This window comes from Hemiscyllium ocellatum, chromosome 42 (genome assembly GCF_020745735.1).
Source record: "Hemiscyllium ocellatum isolate sHemOce1 chromosome 42, sHemOce1.pat.X.cur, whole genome shotgun sequence".
NCBI lineage: Eukaryota > Metazoa > Chordata > Chondrichthyes > Orectolobiformes > Hemiscylliidae > Hemiscyllium > Hemiscyllium ocellatum.
In genome coordinates this window covers 13639520-13661685 of record NC_083442.1, presented here as the reverse complement: position 1 = coordinate 13661685, position 22166 = coordinate 13639520, and the positions used below count along the sequence as shown (strand labels likewise).

At 42.4% G+C, this 22166-nt stretch overlaps 1 protein-coding gene across 1 annotated transcript in view; it reads right to left on the bottom strand.

Moving 5' to 3' along the window:
• ptpn9a (protein tyrosine phosphatase non-receptor type 9a) overlaps positions 1–18771 on the bottom strand; it is a 218168-nt gene extending 199397 nt beyond the window's left edge. The window contains exon 1 of the mRNA XM_060853564.1: positions 18666–18771. Coding sequence (XP_060709547.1) covers positions 18666–18698 — 33 coding nt within the window. The 5' untranslated portion in view covers positions 18699–18771. The remainder of the gene's footprint in view (positions 1–18665) is intronic.
• Positions 18772–22166: the final 3395 nt, after the last annotated feature.

Here is a 22166-nt window from a genome sequence, read left to right as displayed (position 1 = left end):
AACCTACCTGAAGCTGTCATATCTAGTGGCGAACTAGCTTGTGACCTTCTCCTGAGGGAAAAAAAACAGCTTTGGAAATAAGATCTAAGCCCGCACACTGTTTGCCTGTGTTATTAGACATGGAAAGCTCAACTTCTAAGCATTGGGGGAGCTGATCGCATTGAATGGCGCAAAGGCTCTGTGGTCTAAAAAGCTAATTCCTGTGCTTATTTCCCACTTTCTTCGCCACCATGCCCACCGATCCCAATTTTTCCAACTCCTGCTCAAAACTTAGGACATAGTATTAAATGTAGTCTTCAAAATGGCTGCCCCATCAGGAAATATTGTTATTGAAACCATCATAATGAAATAAAGCTAATGCACACACATACTTCCTGCAAAATAATCTGCAGTTTACAATTCCTGCTACCAATATGCTAATCTCACAGTTGAAGGGGTGGAAATCCATGGGGAGTCTATCAGTTCAGAGAAATTTGTTCAGAAAATTGCTGGCAACATTAAATGTTCAAAAACACATTGATAAACTGCAAGATGCTGACCAAAGAATTATTCAGGAAACAGTGCTTTGAGAAGTGTTGGACCCAAGTTTCACAATATTGAATTACAAGAATAAAGTCTGTTAATTCAACACAATTTAATCGTTACACAACAAGTTCTTTATTAACCCAAATCTCGTAATGGACCAGCATCAAATAGCTCATTTCACAAACCACAGGCAGAAAACTGAAAATGTGAGATTTTTTAAGGGCATTTATGTTCAGTATTGATTTTCTTCTTCCACAGTCTCCAAAATAGTTTATCCAATTATGTACGTGCAGACTATGAAAGTGTATCATTCCCTAAATTGTATGACTATAACCGCATGATGTTCCTTGAACCTCTGACAGCTATTTTATATTTTAAGTCGACTTGTTCAAAGATGTTACTGGAGCAGTTGGGACTTGAATTTGAGTCTCTTGGCTCAGAGGTAGAGAGACTACTCTTCACCACATGTGCCCTTGGATGTCCATGGTATTGTTACACCTGATCTCACGTTAGATTGCTGCAAATTAGTGAGCCTTTTTCATTTCCCTCTCTCTCTCTCATGTTCACCACATTCACAATTAAGATGTTTGCCTTTTGCAGGGCTTTGACAGTTGCTGTGGTGAAGCAAAGAAACACAGTAGGAGCAACATAACTCCTTTCCATTCACCACATTCCCCCAACACTCTCTCAAACTTCCAAACACTTGATTCATGAACAACAAAGTCTTGATCAGAAACACAAAAGAAAATCACTGATCTGAGAACTAAGAGTTGTAGGGTCTCTGATTGTTTTAGCTTTCTACTGGCCATTTTGCTGGTGGTCTTTAGGATTAGTAGTTCAGTCTGAAGGACGCACAACATTTGGTTCTTTTACAGCATTTGGGTCCAAGAATAGAAGCAATACAGCATGAATTGGTTGTGTGCCTCAAGGGAGGGATGGTGCCTCGTTGATTTTAAGTTGTTACTTCCAGCCTAAAACACAGAACCACAAGTATGACTCACGTGCCCCCACAACCAAAACATGTGAAATATCTTACTCATAACTGGAGAAATACTGCACTTTCAAAATCAAAAGTGATAACACCCTCAGACAGTATATCAGAGCACTCTCCCCAATATCCAGTGGGAGTAATGTGATTTCTGTTCATAACTAAACAAGTGTGTTTTTTTAAACTAACAAGCTGAAGCTCTGTAGAGGAAGAAAATGTAGCTGCTCATCATTCTTCAATGTTTGGTTCTGGAGTTTCAAACTAACAACAGAAAACTGAAACTTCTCTTTTATCCAAATAAAGCAGCTCAGCAACAGCAGAAAGGTTTCCATTTTTGAACAAGAATCTCCTTTGATCAATAATTTTGTCCTATCTAGTTCCTTCCACTCAAAGCAGAAACTTGAGGTTCTCGTTACTCAATGAGCTTATTTGGCTTGAAAAAATTTGGTGTCACTCAGCATCTCACGCAAATTAATTAGTCAGCACAAAAAAAAGCTGCAATTATTCGAAATACACAGAACCTGAAAATAACCATTGACTGAAGTAAACCTGAAAGGTGACAAAAGAATATGCAGCAGAAGCGGCAATCACTAGACTGGCACAATGGCCAGCACTGCTGCTTTTCAGCACCAGGGATCCAGTTTCGATTCCAACCTCAGGCAACCGACTGGGCAGACATATTCTCCCTGGCTTTCCTCCGGGTGTTCTGGTTTCCTTCCACAGTCCAAATATGCGCAGGTTAGGTGGATGAGCCTGGGAAATGCAGGATTAGGGTAGTGGGATGGGTCTGAGCAGGCTATTGTTTGGAGGGCTGGTGTGCCTCAAATGAACCAAATGGCCTGCGTCCACACTGCAAGGATTCTATCACAAAATGCCTCACAAAATTCAGTGCGCATTCTTTTGCCTGACAAGGTTTCCAATTATTGCAGTCCAAATGAACGGTAGACTGAATGCAAGTTGGTTTTACTGATGTGGAGACACCTGAGGAACTAAAATGCATCACAAACACTTTCTGCTTGCACTGCATTACCAGCCCACAACAGAGGGTCAGAATGGCAGGCAGCTTCTGATGAATATTCTTAGGTTCTGTGCAAACTCCATTATCGAGATCAGAGGGGCACAGTCTTATTCATGCAAGTGGTCTCGAGTCAGTTAGCTGATGGCTGGCTTATAATGCATAGAGTCAAACAGCAGGGAAACAGATCTTTCGGTCCAACTTGTACATGCCAACCAGTTATCCCAACCTGACCCAGTCCCACTAAACCCTTCCTATTCATATATACACATTCAGATGCCACTTAAATGTTCTAATTGTATCAACCACCACCACTTCCTCTGCAGTTCACCACCCTCTGTGCGAAGACATTGCCCCTCACGTCCCTTTTAAATCTTTCCCCTCTCACTTTAGAGGTATGCCCTCTAGTTTTGGTATCCCCCTACCCCAGGGAAAAGACCTTGGTCATTCATCTTATCTATGCCCCTCATGATTTTACAAGCCTCTATAGCTCGTCCCTCAGCCTTCTACTCTTTAAAGAGGAGAAGACCCAGCCTATCCAGCCTCTCCTTATAACTCAAACTCTTCAGTCACAGTTACATACTTGTAAATCTTTTCCATACCCTTTTCTGTTTAATAACGTCCTTTCTCAGGGATAAAATTTTAAAATGGGGAAACCAAAATAAGAACATCAATGACAGCAGGGAGCAGTAATATCCTCTACTGCAAAAAGCTGAACATCAGGGTTTTCTTGCACAGTTGTACAATATGATTCATTTTACAAAACTGCTCATGTAAAATAAATTGGGAAGTAGTAAGATTTTTTTCTAAAGAAAGGCAACACCCCTCTCCACATCCCTTATGATGTGTAAAGATGAACCTCAAAATACTTTCTGCCCAGATTTCTGAAAAAAAAACATAGTTGCAACACTAATTTCCTGGCCACATGACCTTGAACATTTTCTGCAAACTGACCACACTGCAGCCTGGGCTTCCCAGAACAGTAATTGATAGATGCATCACCCACAGGCCTAGTCACAAGCAGCCAAATTACAATGAACCAGAATGAAAAGAAAACATTCACTGTCTTTTAGTGGCAACGACAAGGAATGTCAAGGCTCTACCACCTCGAGGTATGTGACTCATGCACTGATTGTGTTCTTGGCCAATACAGGAGGTACAGATAGCCAAAGCAGAACCCAGCTGATCCTGTATTCTCTGAACTAACCCTAACTTCCTGCTTAAAAAAAAGATTGTCCGAAAAGTACAGTTTATCAGTTGATTAGATTCTTTTTTTTGTTGGATAGAACAGAAATTTTATTGGTCTCCGAGTGAGAAACTTCAGCGAAGTAGCTCTTCGCACACCTTCTGACGAGGTGGTAAGTGGTCTGAAGAAGAACTCTATACTACTCCAGCTAAGATCAAGTGGTTCATCAGAAACCATAATTAGGCTGTTACCTTTTGGTCTGTATGGGTCAAAATACCATCCATGATAAACATGATGGGCGGCACAGTGGCACAGTGGTTAGCACTGCTGCCTCACAGCGCCTGTAGATCCGGGTTCAATTCCCGACTCAGGCGACTGACTGTGTGGAGTTTGCACGTTCTCCCCGTGTCTGCGTGGGTTTCCTCCGGGTGCTCCGGTTTCCTCCCACAGTCCAAAGATGTGCGGGTCAGGTGAATTGGCCAAGCTAAATTGCCCGTAGTGTTAGGTAAGGGGTAAATGTAGGGGTATGGGTGGGTTGCGCTTCGGCGGGTCGGTGTGGACTTGTTGGGCCGAAGGGCCTGTTTCCACACTGTAAGTCTAATCTAAGTCTAAAAAATGATAGCAGATAAATTCATCCTAAAAAACAAAATAGAATTGGAGAGAAGCTGCCTGTCCAGTCAGGCTGGATCTCTCATATGCTTGAGTAGTGGCAGAGGGGACATGGAAGTCAGCACAGCAGAGCAGGGGTGCAGAACATATCTTTTGTTGAGTCTGCCAGGGGTTTTTTCTGATGACCAAGGAAGATGGAGGAGCTTTATTTACAAACTTAGCAAGGAACCAACCATTGCAATAACATGCTAGGTCAAGGCAGAAAGATACCAATAGCTAGAAACTATAGCCTCTGCAACAAAGGGATGACTGTCAATACCATAAACCTCCAACAGCAATTAAAGAACCTCAACTATTCTAACTATATTTTTCTGCAACTGCCTCTACTAAAGCCAATGTTTTATAGCATCTCAATGATCAGAAGATTGATTTACATGATGCAAACCAATAAAAAGAAAAAACACAGGAATGGACCCTTTGGCACACCATATCTGTGCAGTCCATGACATTATTCTAACTTAATCCCATCTGCCTGCATGTGGTCCCTATCCCTCTATTCTCTGTCTGTTCTGGTCTAAATACCTCAAGCTTGGCTACCATATCAGCTTCCACCATCTCCCTTGCCGTGTGATCCAGGCACTTACTACCCTCTGTGAAAAAAAATTACCTCGCACATCTCCTTTAAATCAAACAAGTATCTTTCAGCAACAGCAATAGCATAACATCACATCCAGTGATCATGGTGCAAGACAGGAAGCTATTAAATATTCTTTATATGACTCTGAGGCACGCTATGGTAGGAACTAAGACTGAGAATGGACATGATTAAGGTGTACAAGATTATGAGGGATACAGACAGGAATAGAGAGCAGCTATTCCCCTTGGGACACAGTTTTAGGATAAGGGACAGGAGATTCGGGAGAAAGTTTTTTCTCTCAGCATATGATGAGAATCTGGAATGCACTGCCTGAAGGCTGGAGACCTTACAACCTTTAAAGAATATTTGAAAGAGTATCTCAAATATGACAACATTCAAGGATATGGGACAAATGCAGGAAATTGGGATTAGTGCACCTTTAGGGACCAACCAAATAGCTTTTTCTGCACTGTGTCACCTATTTAGCAAGCTCCATACATTGCAAATCTTAAATTGCAAACCTTAAAAAAGAACAAGCCTTTTAAAATTTGTCTGCTCAACAGTACAAAATGTCCTGAGAATGGAGGACAACTTAGAGTCCTGGGCAACATAACCAGAAGGGCCACCTCGATATTTATTGAGAACCTTGACTTGTATAAATTGGGAGCTGATTCACCTACAATATAATGGAATGCACTTCAAAATGTAGTGCATTTTAAAGTCCTTAATAATGTCTTGAGGGCATGACCAAATGCTACAATAACGCAAACTCTTTACAACCTTGACTGAATTTGTAAATTGTTTATTCAGCAAATCATTTTTAGTTACTTTTCAAAATAAAAATCTAATTCAGATTCTTCTGGCCTCAGTCAAAATTAGAACAGGAAAGCAAGAAGTTGCTGAGATAACATCTCACAATCCAGTGAGTGCATCCATGTTTTCTTTGCAAGATTTGCAGGTTCTAGTCCAAGCTGATGGTTTAGTTATGTTGGTAGGGATATCATTTGTCATCATCTAATATGGCCTGAAGGGAAGCCTGAAACCTAATGACTCTAATTTCAACATTAATTTTTAAGGTGTTTTTAAATGAGTTTTAAGGAATTGTTTTATAACATGATGATGTCAGGAACCAGTTCTTCACACAAAGGAAATCCAGAATACTGTTCTTCCAAAAGGTTGTGAGATTAAGTGGGAGGAATGAGGTACAACAGTCAACTGAAAACATCAAAACAGACTTTCTGGGCAAAGGTATTAAGGCATATGGAAGCAAGGCAGATAAATGGAGTTAAGATACAGATCATTCATGACCCAATTAACTAATGGACTAAATGTGTTTATTTCTCCAACTGTACACAACATAAATCCCCCTACCTTCTGCTTAAATACCTATGTGGTTATCTTTTGCAGTAAGGTAGCACTACACAACCCCCAGTCACTGCCATTGCAAAGGCTGCCCTTGTTTAGTTTCTCTGCTCAGACGATTGTGTAAAGGGTTAGATCTGACTGAGTGATTATCTCTTACAGCATGGTAGCAAGACTAATCCACAGTAAGATGTTTTGTCAATGAGGTTAGTGTTTTCTTTAACTCGGCAGAAAGGGAGTCAGCACAGATACTGTGGTCTCCTTCTGAGTTGTAACTAGTCTAAAAATATAAATGAAAGTGCTATTCAGATGTTCAGTACATTATCACACTTCAGTCTGGTTTTGAGAGAGAAGGGATTGGGAAAAGAGGAAAGATATTAGACTACAAGTCATAGCGGCAGAAGGAGGCTCTTCAGCACAATCAGGTTTGTTCCATCATTCAATGAGATCATGGCTGATCAGATAATTCTCAACTGCACTTTCCTGCCTTTTCCCATATGCCTTACTTTCCTTACTGATTAAAAATCTGTGCGTCTCAGCTTTGAGTACACTTAAAGACACAACCTCGACAGAATTTTACAGATTCACTCCATTCAGAAAAAATCCTCATCTGTGCCACACCTGGGAGACACTTTATTGTGAGATTATGCCCTCTGACCCTCAACTGTGCCTCAAGGGGAAAATACTTTTTTTCTGCCCTGTCAGGTACATAAAAAAATTTTCTATGTTTTAAGAAGGATGCTTTTCATTCGCTTCAATTCCAAACAGTACAGGCCCTACTCAACCCATCCTCAGACTCCTTTCATCTTCAACCCACCCACAATGCCTGGCCCCAAGAGGGCAGACAGTCAATGATGAAACCTTCAACAACTTGAAACTGACTCAGAAAAGGCTGACACCATCCCCCAATTACCCAAGAGACAATTTTTCTGAGCAGGAAGCACCTGGCTCTACTCAAAATCACCCACAAAATAGCAAGATAACGATCTGTAAAAGGACCACACGCTAATCTATGACTTAGCAATCTGTACAGTCCGAGCACTCCAATATACCGCAATGTATCAAAACTACCTCCTCACGGCTGGGTCTTCAATATATGTTCCCATCCAGCAAACAACACATTTTAGTTTCTTAAAACAAGAACAATTCATTACAGACACCTACATTTTTTCAATGCCTTTGGATATGACACCTGTAAAACACCAATCTACATAAAGTTTAACAGTGCTGCCTACCTTCTGCAGCTTCAAACCAAACTCAGCAGGTTAGCATGATTAACTCAAATACTTACTCACACAAATTCAAATTCTCATGTTTCGAGTGCAAAGGGTTCTTGTCATTTTCTATGGATCTTCCACTCATTGGAGGTGTGCTTTCTATTTTAAAAAATTTCACTTTTTTTTGCTTGACTGAATCCGAATTTGTATGATAAAACATGGGATGTCCATCTCTTAAACACTGATGGATGTGCTAGATAGACAGTCAGATATTGTTAAAAAGTTAGTCAAGTTAAGGTATAACACGAACATGCTGCTAATACAGAAGTTATGTCAGCAGACATTTACCAATTTGAAAAAACTGCAGCAACTTTACCATGCAAACACCAGAACATGTTTAGCACTGAAAGATAAAAACAACCTGGTCAATAATATTCAAAGGAAGACTTGCACTTACATATTCATCTTTCATTAACTCAATGTTCTGAAGAGTTTTATAGACAAAGTGCTTTTGTAAAGTGTAGCCGCTTTAAGAGATAGGCCAACATGCAGATCACTCCCACTAAGTGAAAGTTACCCGAAAGTCTGCTTTTCTGATGTTAAATGAAGGTAGACAAGTCCCCAGGGCCAGGTGAGACCTATCTCAAGTTACTGTGACAGGCAAGGGAAGAAGTAACTGGGGCATTAGCAGATATATTTACATCCTCACTGTCCAAAGGAGAGGCTCCAGAGGACTGAAGTTTAAGCAATGTTGTTAGCCAAAGAAAGGAAGCAGCAATAATCCAGGAAATGATAGCCTGATGTCTGTGGTGGGGAAGCACTTGGAGAAAATACTGAGGACCAGATATCTGCACATTTGGAAGAAAATGAACCAGTTAGTGACAGGCAGCATGATTTTGTTGGGGGTGGGTAAAGGTCATGTCTCACCAATCTGATTGAATTCTTTTTGAAGAGGTGACAAAGACAATTGATGAGGGAAGCGTTGCGGATGTAAGCTTAAATGGACTTTAGTAAGGCATTTGGCAAAGTCCCATGAGGCAGATTGGTACAAAAATTGAAATCACATGGGATTCAGGGTAGGCTGGCTAGATGGATATAAAACTGGCTTGGTCATGGAAGACAGAGGGTAGCAACAGAAGGGTGTTTTTCAGAATTGAGAGCGTTAACTAGTGGTGTTGCACAGGGATCAGTCTTAGGTTCTCTGTTGTTAGTATATATAAATGATCTGGGGGAAAATGTAGGTGATCAGATTAATACATTTGCAGATGACACAAAAAACTGGTGGAGTTGCTGACAGTACCGAAATTTGTGAAAGGATACAACAGAATATAGACAGACTGGTGACTTGGGCACAGAAATGGCCGATGGAGTTTGATCTAGACAAATGCAAAGTGATGCATTTCCGAGGATCAAATTGAGGTGTGAACCACACTGTAAACGGCAGAACCATTAGGAACATGAACATACAGACAGATCTGGGCGTGCACACAGATGGGCAACGTGATTAAGGTGGCATATGGCATGCTTGTCTTCATCGGCCAGGGCATGGAGTACAAGAGTTGGCAAGCCATATTGCAGCAATAAAAATATCCCTTGCAAGGCCACATTTGGAGTAATGTGTGCAGTTTTGGTCACCATACTACCAGAAGGATGTGGAAGCTTTGGAGAGAGCACAGAGAAGGTTCACCAGGATGTTGCCTGGTCTCGAAGACATTGGCTATGGGGAAAGGTTAAAAAGACTAGGATTGTTTTCACTAAAAAGATAGCAGCTGAGAGGAGACCTGATTGAGGTCTACAATATTATGAGAGGCGTAGATAAGGGGATAGTTAGAGGCTTTTTCTCAGGGTTGAAGTTTCAATTACAAGGGGGAACAGGTTCAAGGTAAGATGGGGAAGTTTAAGGGAGAGGTGTGAGGGATGTTTTTCCACGCAGTGTGTGGTAGGAGCCTGGAACACACTGCCACTGAGTAGGAAGGAACAGAGGCTATACAGACCAAACAAGGGCAGAAGGTTTGGTTTTATTTTAGTTTAGTTGGGGGAATGGTGATTGGCATATTGGCTTGGAGGGCCAAAGGACCTGTTCCTGTGCTGCACCTCTCTTTTGATAAGTATTGATCAGGGCAGCACGGAGACCTTGTCTACTTTGCTTCAAAACAGAGACACAGAGTGAGGCTTAAACACATAACCTTGTAACTCAAACACAAATGTTCCCCACTGAGACACAACTCACAATACAGTTTTAACTAATGCCAGTGATTACACATTGTTTTACATTACACAAGACATGCATTACTTTTCAGCCAAAATGTCAAGGAGTGATGAGGAAGTGACCAGTGTCTGCATCTCAGGATGATGGCAAGGATGGGGAGGGGGATCCCATATGTACAGATGCTGTAATCTACATCATCACTGCTGTCACACAGCACTTGCATGCTATTCAACTGCAGAAGCTGAGCAACAAAGCAATCATGTTTCCTCCTGGCTTCGAATCCAATGGCACGTCCAGGAACTAGGACATGGAAAAGAAACTCTGGCCAACATAGGCTTTAAATATCTGGCAACAAGGAGGAGAGGATGTTGCTATCACAAAATACTTCCCCAGAAACCCAGAACAAACAGAAAAGTACAGAACATGACCGCCCAGCACTGCACCCCAGCCTCCAGAAGGAAAGCAGACAAGTTTGCCAGAATCAGGTTCTGAGCAAGGGTCACCAGACCTGAAACATTAACTCTGATTTCTCTTCACAGATGCTGCCAGTCCTGCTGAGCTTTTCCAGCAACTCTGTTTTTGTTTTTGATTTACAGCATCTGCAGTTCTTTCAGTTTTTATTAAGTTTGATCAGGTTTTAAAGAATGCTTTAAACCAACAGCACTGCATATTTTATGAAAAACATTTTGGCTAAATATACTGTGTCCAGACATAGGATAAAACATTGGACTAAAACTGTAGATCAATGATCAAAACGTGGCAGTAGCAGGTAGACTTAACCCAAAATTGTGACCAACGGGAGAAAAGTCACGTCCATAAATGTGAGGGGCAGAGCTTTTTGCTGAAATCACAGGATGGGTCTCTCCTGGGTTTATTACTGATTGGCTCACTCAGAACAATAATATGTTAAGCCAGTCAGTGCTGACGTTGAAGGAGTCACTGGGTGAGGACCTTTTTTTCAGAATGAGATCTGACTTGGGTGACAGCCAACATGAAGCAGAGCCACCAATGGCCAACTTGCAAGGCCTTTAGTCCAGGTCAGAAGGGAGTCATCAAAAAAAGAAAAATTATTTTGTGCCCTAGTACAGATCATCCTTCGCCTTCACTATAAAAAGCCACATGTGAAGCAGTTGGACAATAAAGAGCTGTACTTCCATAACATGTTAATTTATTTGTTTTCATAAATTTGTTTCTCTGAACCATATCTATGTGCCTGCTGTGGACATTAAAAAAAATACAAAGTTATTTATTACCCAAGTCTAACCAAAAAAATGCTTCCTTCCTGATTCGGTAATAGTTTCTTAGAAACTCTCCAAATTCTCCCAAAACCCTGCCCTTTTTACCTTCTGATATATCCCAATATCTGCCTCAAATGACAAAACATAACCTCAGACACACTGCAAGCAGGTAATTATTTTGATCGGATTAGATAGAAGTTAATTTGTTTTAAGACAAAGGTGGATTACAAATGATAAAACCAACAATTAAAACTTAATCTCACGAGGTACAGGTTAATTTTTACTAACAATTATAGATTGGCCACTAGTGAATTATCGTGTACTTCTCAAAAATCACATTTAAAAAAAAATCACCTGGTCATTGTCACATTGCTGTTGCCTCGCTTACTCTGTACAAACTAGTTGCCACAATTCCTACAAAACAACTACGATAATACTACACAAGTGTTTTGTTGGTTGTAAAATGTTTTTAGATGTCTGAAGGTGCTATATGGATGAAAACTCTTTGTTCTAAGTATATTCAATTGCACACAAGAAAAAAAAATCAATTTAGAAAGAGGCATTACAGAAATTGCTCCTAAACAAAAATGAATCAGAACAGACAGCACTGCATTGTGCACTGATGGCCCAGGTCAAGCTGGACCTGAAAGCTGCAACTAGCTTATATAAACCTTTTAACGCAAGTGCCTCAAGGCTGAATGTGACACTGAGTCAAAACGATTTTAGGACAAGTGACCAAAAGCTTGTTTCCAGAGGTAGGTTTTAAGTAGCATCTGAAAGCAGGAGAAAGAGGTAGACAGGTTTGAGGAGGATATTCTGGTTCGTGCAGTTGAAGCTACTAAAGGCACAGCTGCCAAGTATGGAGCAATTAAAACCAGATTTCATTCTGCAGACATTTGCCTTACAAAAAACTGAAGCCCAAAAATTTATTCTCAGTGGCAGAGGAGCAGCGTGGCACCAAATCTGTACCGTATCCTACCAGTTGCTTCAGCCACTGATCAATTAAATCCATTACTCACTGGCAAGTCAAGGTCTTTGCTGCCATTTGGCCATTCAGTCAATAGGAAACCGCAAACCAATTCATCTCAGTCTCCAGTTATTCTGCCACTAGGAACTGTATCACCTCCATTCACAGATTCCCAGACTGAAACTGACAACTCCCCATGTAATTGGGCACAAATAAGAACACTTGTGTTCAATTATTTTCATGCAGTGAGAATGAAAACATGCAGGCAGCTGTCCGACTCTGGGAGTAGTGAAACTGCTTGCCAGTCATTCTAAGGCAGCCAGTCAATGGGTTGTGGCATCTGGGCAGTCAGACAATGATAGTGAAACATTAGCTCAGTCAATGTTGTTATTTTACACATTGCCATTGATTCGCTGACCTCATGAAGAATGAAACCAATAACCTGGCAGAGCAGCCACTTTTCAAGAACTGTGTGACTGAGGAGACTATTCAAACCTCTTAAATCCAGTGTAGTATAAAAAGATCATTGAGGCACACATTTTATGCGTTGTTCACATGCTCCATTAAAAGAAAGATAGATTTGCATTTCCAAAGTGCCTTTCATGGCCTCATTGGATGCTACTTTTGACGTACTGTCACTGCTGGAGCTTACAAAGTGTTGCAGCAATTTCCAGTAAAAGATCTCTCACAAAACAGCTGTGTGATAATAAGCACATTATCTGTTTTTTTTGAGTGATGTGGATTAAGGGGTAGAGATAAGCCCCATATACTCTTCAAAATATTCACCTGAGGCAGAGGGCCTCAAAGTAATCTCTAATCTGAGAGACAGGAGTTCTGACAGAGCAGTGTTCCCCTGATACCATACTGCAGTATTGGCCTAGGTTTTTTGGCGGAAGTTCCTGGAGCAGAACATGAATCCTCAATATTCATATGCAAAAGGGCTCCCTACTGAGCCAAAATAGACAACAAATGGAATGAAATCCATTTTCTTTTCCCCCAGCAGCTAGATCAAGATGTCAGGTCAAGTGAAAGAGTGATGGGCCGGGTTTAAAAGATTGCAGGGGAGGGTAAACAGAGCAAGTGTGATCTTCAAGAAGTGGAGTGGGGGGGATCCTCCAATAGACACCAGTGACCACAAAAGGAGGTTGATCCCTCTAGCCCAAAAGCAACATTCAAATATAAAGCTGCTGAGCTACCCACATGTCATAGGCTTTCCCTGGTGAGGGTGAAATAGCAGCAGAAGCAATTAATTGGCTAGTCAACAACCTCCTGGTATTCCTTTCACTCCTGAAAATTCATATAGGTGTGGGTTGGTTGAGCTGGCAGGGGAGTGTTAATCTAACCATGGTCATTCTTTTCAGGTGCTGGATATAAAAGACCTAAAATAATTAGAGTTATAGAGATGTACAGCATGGAAACAGACCCTTCGGTCCAACCTGTCCATACTGACTAGTTATCCCAAACCAATCTATTCCTATCTGCCAGCATCCGGCCCATATCCTGCCAAACCCTTCCTATTCATATACCCATCCAAATGCCTCTCAAATGTTGCAATTGTACCAGCCTCCACCACATCCTCTGGTAGCTCATTCCATACACATACCACCCTCTGTGAAAACGTAGCCCCTTAAGTCTCTTTTATATCTTTCCGCTCTCACCCTAAACCTATGCCCTCTAGTTCTGGACTCCCCGAACCCAGAGAAAAGACTTTGTCTATTGAACCTATCCATGCCCCTCATAATTTTGTAAACCTCTATACGGTCACCCCTCAGCCTCCGATGCTCCAGGGAAAACAGCCCCAGCCTGTTCAGCCTCTCCCTGTAGCTCAAATCCACCAACCTTGGCAACATCCTTGTAAATCTTAATATTTCTAAGGCAGAAAAACAGCTCTAAGCAAACCACATTACCAGAGAAAAGGCTACGCCCTGCCAACAGAAAAGATATTAAGAGATGGGATTTCAGATTTGGTTAAAGGAACTGGCTTTAAGGCAAATTTATTCACGTAACAGCAGTGACTTTCCCATTTTATCCGGCACTGCAACACTGTGCCTTAGAACATTTTCCACTGGTCTGGCTAAAACAGCCTTGAACAACTCAAGGATAGGCACACTGCCCCCGCAGCACTGTAACATTCCGATTTTGCTCAGTTACTGTTCCCTTGCATGACTACAGCCGAAAGCAGCCACTCCACAAGCATTATAACCCCACCGACATGAGCACACACCTCAAATCACTGGACTAGTAGTCCAGAGGTGCAGGCTTATGCTCTGGGGATATGGGTTCTGATCCCACCCTGGTGTTTGATGGAATTGACATTCAAGTAATAAATCTGGAATTAAAAGTTGGGACTAGTAATATTGATCATAGAACTACCTGCAACTGGCATATAAAAAAATCTGATTCAATAATATCCCCGACAAAGGAAATCTGCTAATACAGGAAGATGTAGGAGCAGAGGAGGGCTATTTGCTCTAACATTTGATGAGATCATGGCTGATCTGATGGTCCTCAATTTCACTTTCCTGCCTATTCCTTATAACCATTGATTCCCTTGCTGATTAAAAACCTGTCGATCTCAGCCTTGAATAAATTTAATGATCCAACCATTACAGTCCCCTGAGATAAAGAATTCCACTGATTCACTACCAAGATGCTGAGAGACAAAATTGCTCCTTGTCTCTGTCTTAAATGAGCAATCCCTCTCTCTGCGATTATGCTCCTAGACTCTCCCACAAAAGGGAGCAATCTCTCCATATCTACGCTATGAAGTGCTCTAGTAATCTTAGATATATTCATAGTGGCTATAGACAGCTTTTTACTTAGTAAAGGAATCGGGGTTATGGTATTAAGGCAGGAAAGTGCAGTTGGGATTATTAGATCAGCCAAGATCTCATTGAATGGTGGTGCAGACTCATTAGGCAGAATGGCCTAATTCTGCTATTCCGTCTTTTGGATTCCAAGGGAATACCAAGTGTTACGTTTCACAACAAATTCCTAAGATCTCAGGATAAAGTTACTACTTACTACTCAGGATAAAGTTACTACTAGACAGGAAATTAACATTTTTAAAAGAAAAATGAAATAATTAGCCAATTTCACTGAAACAATAGACAGAAGCTTCCAGCATTGACTAGATTAATTTTCTAACTGAAAGTATTGTAAAAATGCTCAGCAAAATCATTGAGTCAGGAACTTTAGCTAGAGTAAAAAGGAAGGAATAAATCAACTCTTCTGTGACTGACAGCAGCCCCACAGCATTTCGAAGCAGTCGTGTTCCTTTCATGCAGCAGATTGACGATCAGCATGTTTCTGTGTCACTGAGCATCACAAGCTTTCTATCAATTAGAGGCTTGGTCAGGAGAATTCTACCAGTCTTTGGATTAACAGGGCACCAGTTTTCCAGCAATATCACATCCATAAGCAAGAGGCAAATAAATAAACTGACAGACACGCACATTACATCTTCACCACCCTTCCTTGGCCCCTCTAAATTATTTTTATAGTACCAGGGGCATTCTGGCCCCAAAAGAAACATTTAGTTGGCAGTGTCTGAATGGGTGAACACTGGCAGGCTGTTCAACATAGGACTTATCACAACTAGGCCCAATCCTGATCCGGTTGTTACTTATTACTGATGCACCAGGGATCAATAGGCTGGGCTTCCAGCTGAAAGATTTATCAACTATATCAGGTAATGTTAATACCTGAATTTCTTCCATGACCTGACTCCATCTAAACTCCTCATTGTTGTAGCCTTGGAGTCAAAATAAAAAACAGAATTTATACAGTACCTTCATTAACAACTTATGGGTACATGACATCTTTCAATCATGAGATGCTCCAAGGTGCTTCGTAACAAACTATTACACAAGGTGTTCATGGGAGCCTTATGGAATAAAATCAGACACCAAGCCATATAAGGTAATATTTGAATAAATGCCCAAAAGCTTGATCATGAGGAAAATTTTAAGGAGTGTCTTAAAGAAAATACATAATGAGCCAGAGAGGTGCAGGAAGGGAATACAGTCAGTTCTTCCATATCACGATGGCTGCATTCTTGTGCAACCCTGCATTACAGAAAAATCACACTTTAGAAATAGCACTGTAATCGTGTCAGCCAACACACATTTTAAAAGGTCGCACTGTAGAAACAGTGTTCCCAGCTCATCAATTGCATTACAGTGAAATTGCATGGACGAAATGTGCATTATAACAGAACGACCTGTACCAGAGCTTAGGTCCTTAGCAATTAAAGGCACAGCCACCAACAGTGGAACGAGATGATCGAGATGCTGGAGTTAGATGGTCACAAAGTTGGTGTATTGTTTGCTGGATGAGATTGAGGAGATGGAACATAAGGGTTGAGTCCACGGTGGAATTTAAAAACAAGGATGAAAATTTTTAAATTTTCCAGGATCTAACGCAAGTCAATAAACACTCTGCCAAATCATCAAGTCCACCTCGACGCAAGTCCTACAACTCACTATAGCAATGTGTAATGGCAACAACATTTAAATACACAGTGCAGTGTAACCATTTCTCCCACCCATTTTATAAATATGATTACAATCACAAACAATGCCCAACTGCTTTCCATGTACATATCTTAGAATACTACACAACTAATTACCCAGTTCTATAAACGTGCAGCATATTACAATTAATATCTTGCATATCTATAATATATGTAAATCTGTTTCAGCAAGCATGACAAAAAGGTGCTCATTGCAACCTTCTCGTCAGTACTCATCGCTGTATCCTCAGCTGATAATAATACCAATCCTAAGTTTAACACTTCCGTGAATTCCCTGTCACTTATATGAATTGTCTTATTATTTCTAGTCGTGGATTTGAAAGTCCACTGGAATTCCATGGATTCCGCAACTTCAGCAGAAGATATAAAAATTTGTCATCCTGTCGAACAGATAACTTGCTGTATAAAAGAACTTTGAAAAATGTCATTAATCCAAAGGGCACCTTTTTCGTGCAGAGGGTGGTGCGTGTATGAAATGAACTGTCAGAGGAAGTGGTAGTGGAGACTGGCATAATTACAACACTTAAAAGACATTTGGACAGGTATATGAATACAAAGAATTTGGAGGGATGTGGGTCAAATGGGATTAGGTTAATTTAGGATGTCTGGTCGGTGCGGATCAGTTAGACCGAAGGGTCTGTTTCCATGCTGTGCACCTCTAAGTTTCGTGTATTTCCTTCCCACCCCACAGATCAAGATGTCAAACCATGGTCACCTCAAGGAGCAGAGTTATTCTCCAAATAATTATTTGGAACCTCTCCCCCACTTCATCCAAATCCCCTACCCAGCAAAGGTAGGCAGAGGAAGGGATTTGATTTTGATCCTGACCTTAACCCTGTCAATGATCAATTATGTGGTCATTTCAGACACTTTTCACTTCACCAATGGTCCCCAATACAGTATTTTGGAGAGTGTGCCACCTGCAAGAAACCATTTCAGCAAAGACCAGGCAATGGCACTAGAACATTTCCTGGTGTACGTGGTTTCATATCACATGATGCCATATGTTTACATATTGAGTAGCACAAAAATAAAAGGAGCAAACAGAAAGGAATGTTAATATGTGGGTTCTTATTACTAATTGATAAAAATATTTTACAGTAAGTACAGTTTTGAACAAGCCAGTGTCAGCAAGGTATCAATTATTTTAAAATGCATGCCTCATGGCATACTCAAGCTGTACTGATTTCAAAAAGGGATCAAAATGGATTCTGTACAAAATGCTCTTTCATATATATCAATGGTAGTTCACTACCAAACTTCCACAGCCTACCACTTACACTGTGCTTGGAAATGATAAGTTTGCTACAAAGAAATGGCATCTCTCCAAATGTACCGCTTTCCTTTCTCAAGTATGAAACTCCTGCTCCTGAACCTGGAGGGATCTCTGGAAATTAACATCCATTTAGCTCTGGGATGTGACTGCTCACTTGACACCGCCTCAGAACAAAAGCTTCCTGAAGGTAAATGGCAGCTCTCATAAGGAACACAGGACACCCACGATAACAGAATAAACTTGACTGTACAATAAGCCTTGAGATTCTGTGGAGATTTTGCTTTGTTTTTTAAAAAAATTCCATGGTTTAATGGATTTTCCCCTCAAACTGCATTCAGAAAAGTTGGGGGTGGGATAGAAGATTTAAAACAAATCTGACCTTCAGAAAAGAGAACTGCCTACAAGGGGAGAGAAAGACGATTTTTACACAAAAAAAAAGTTTGATGGATGGGAGTGAAAGAATTGTCATTAAATCAGGGTGAAGCAGCATTTGGAAAGCTGCCTGGATATGGGGGGGGGGGGGGTGGAATCGCCCCCTTCGCCCCAGGACAAGAGGTTTTCAGGGCATTTTATTGCCCTCCCCATTAGGAACGGTCAGCCAGGGGCCACCGTGACAAACTGATTTTTTTTGTTGAGGGTGAAGCAGGCCGTCAATTTTAACCGGGGGTGGGGATGGGGATGGGGGGGTGCGATACCCGAGTCCGGTGCCCAGATAGGCCGCGGCTGCCGTGGCAACGGTGGCCTACCCCTGGGGAAGGGGGGAGGTGGGGGTGGAAACAGCCGCCGAGACTGGGGGGGGGGGATCATCATCGTCCCCGGTTTTCCCACCTTAAAAAAACACCCAAACCGGTGTTATATTATATATAATATCTGGGCTGATTGAGTGTCTTTTTTTAACTGACCTGCTCCTCCTCAGCCGTCAGCTCCGCCGCCATCCTCTCGCTGTCGCTCCCTCCCCGCCCGGGCCCGGCTGCGCTCTGCTCGCTAACAGCCGCCTGCAGCTTCTATCCCCGGCTTCTCGGCGAACTCTCCTCCCCCATCCTCTTCCCTCCTCCTCCACCCCCCCCCCCCTCAGCTCCCTTCAGCCAAACAATGAGCTCCGCTCACAGGTTCATCCTCCCCATCCGCGGCCCCTCGCAACCCGCGCAGCCACCGTGGTGCAGTGGTCATGTCGCCGGTCTGGCGAGGCGGAGACCCGGGTTCAAGTCCCAGCTCCCCGCTGCCGCTCCGTTCCATTCAGTTCACAGCGGATTTTTCACTGCGAAACGTAACTCATCCGATTTATAGAGTAAATTCCTAACCAAAGGCAGGATGCCATCCCAATGGATCATACGGTCATCCGCATGTGTCCCCACCCCTTGCCTCCTTTTGTCCATCAAAAACCTGACTCAGCCTTGAAGAAATACAATGACCCAATTTCCTTTGGGAAAGAGAGCAGACCAACAACATGTAAAGTTCTGAGAGCGGGGCAAGTTCAAAGGAGATGTGACAGGCAAGTTTCTTTTTCACAGGGGAGTCTGCGACACGTTACCACTGGGACTGTTGGATATAGATACATGGGGATTTAAGAGACTTTTAGTATGCAAAGACCGGAGGGATATGAACTAAGGGCAGCAGAAGGTATCAGTTTAGTTTGGCATCATGTTCAGTGCAACGTCCTGTGCTGTACTATGTTTTTGTGCATATCAAACCAGGTGATTCCAACCTGGTCACTTAATGCCCAACCAAGTTCACTTTCACTCACTAGGACAGTGGATTGGATGGGTGGGAAGGAAGATGGACGGGTACAACAGGTCATGAGGGTGGTGCTGAGTTGGAGGGCTGGATGTGGGATATGGTGTGAGGAGGGGAAATGAGGAAACTGGTGAAATCCACATTGATCCAGTGTGGTTGGAGAATTCCAAGGCGGAAGATGAGACGTTCTTCCTCCATGCGTTGGGTGGTAAGGGTTTGGTGGTGAAGGAGGTCCAGTATTTGGCAACGTGGCGGTGGGGATGTTTGGTGCAGGTGTCCCGGAGGTGACCTCTGAAGCATTCTGCAAATAGACGTCCCATCTCCCCAATGTAGGAAATTGATCTTTACGGAATGCAGAGAAGGTTGGGGAGGGAAGAAAGTCTCTGGTGGTGGGTCCGTTTGTAGGTGGCGGAAATGGCTTCCCCTAATTTCCACCATATACATACCACCAGAGACAAATTTCCCTCCCCACCCCTATCTACATTCCGTAAAGACTAATTCCCTCTGCGACTCTCTTGTCAGGTCCACGCACCCCACTAACTCACACTCCCCTTCTGGCACCTTCCCCTGCCACTGCAGGAATTGCAAAACCTGCCCACACCAACCCCCTCACCTCTGTCCAAAGCCCCAAAGGAGCCATCCGCATCCGTCAGAGTTCTACCTGCACTTCAACACACATCATTTACTGTATCTGTTGCTCCCGATGTGGTCTCCTTTATATTGGGGAGACAGGACGCTTACTTGCAGAATGCTTCAGAGAATATCTCTAGAACATCCGCACCAACCAATCGCACTGGTCCGTGGTCGAGCACTTTAACTCTCTCTCCCACTCCGCCAAGGACATGCAGGTCCTGGGCCTCCTCCATCGCCAAATCCTAATCACCTGACACATGGAGGAAGAATGCCTCATCTTCCGCCTTGGGACCCTCCAACCACAAGGATAAATGTGAATTTCACGAATTTCCTCATTTCCCCTCCTACAACCTTATCCCAGATCCAACCTTCAAACTCAGCACCACCCTCATGACCTGTCCTATGTGTCCATCTTCCATCCGCTCCACCCTCCTCTTGACCTATCACCATTATCCCTATCTTCATCCACCTATTGCACTCTCAGCTACCTTCCCCCACCCCACCCCCTCCCATTTATCTCTCCACCCCCTTGGCTCACTAGCCCCATTCCTGATGAAGGGCTTTTGCCTGACATGTTGACTCTCCTGCTCCTTGCATGCTGCCTGACCTGCTGTGCTTTTCCAGCATCTCACTCTTAACTCTATCTCCAGCATCTGCAGTTCTCACTTTCTCCCAAAAGAATGAGTTGTTAAATGGTGTTTGTTTCAACAATAACCTACTCGTTGATGTTCAGTTTGGTTTCCACTATGATAACTTGGCTCCTGTACACTTGACAGACTTGGTCCATAAGTGGACAAAGCAACTTAACTCACTGGGCAGGAGGACAGAAGCCCTGGGAAAACTGAAGTCAATGGGAAGCAAAGAGAAAACATCCCAAGGTTAAGTTTACACCCAGCACAAAGGAAAATGGTTGTGGTTATTGGATGATGTGGAAGTGCCGGTATTGGACTGGGGTAGACAAAGTCAAAAATCACACAACGTTGGGTTACAGTCCAACAGGTTTATTTGAAATCGCAACCTTTCGGATCCCCCATTCCTTCCTCAGGCAGCTAGTGAGAGAGAATAGACAGACACAGAATTTATAGTAAAATATCAGAGGGTCATGCAACCTATGCAAAAATATTGAACAAATCTAGATGACTATTAAGTCTATCATGAGTTAGAATGGAGGTGACCAATCATTTCAGCTCCAGAACACCTATGCAGGAGTTCCACAGGCACAACTATCTTTAGCTGCTTCATCAATGACTGTCCCTTATGAGCTCAGAGGTAGGAAGGGAAAGTTCACTGTCTGCAGCAAATGAAACAGTCCTCATGCAGGATTACCCAGACAACATTCAGATTTAGAGACAGTAAGGACTACAGATGCTGGAAGTCACAGTCAATAAATGTGAGGCTGGAAAAGCACAACAGGTCAGGCAGCATCCAAGGAGCAGGAAAATCAGTGTTTCAAGCTGAAACTCTTTGTCAGGGCTGCTCAGTGGCAATTAGCACTTTCACCACATAATAAGCAGATGTGGAAGGTCCTCAGTGCATAGGTTCAGGCTTCTGGATGAAGAGAGAGAACTAGTAGTGGAGATGGGTGATGTCATGAAGTGATATCTGACTTATATGGCACAGAACTTGTGTATTCAGCCTATGTTCATGTTAGCTCTTCAGTGGCACTGTAATGCCATTCACCCACCTCTGCAATCTTTCCATTTCAGATTATCATGTAATTATCTCTTGAAGGCCTTAATTGTACCAGCCTCTACCACATGGACAGGCTTTGCAGATCCTGACCACTCATTACACATATCATTTTCCTCATGACATCATTGCTTTTATGTTAAATATTTTACGTCTAAGTCTGCTGATTCTCAATCCTTCCACCAATAGAAATCATTGATCCCGATCAACTCTGCTGAGCCCCCTCATAATTTTGAACACCTCTACCAAATCCCTCTTTAAGCTTCTCTTCCCGAAGAAGAACAATTTCAATGTCATCAATTTGTTCACAAAACCGAAGTGCTATCGTAACAACATACTGATGGGCA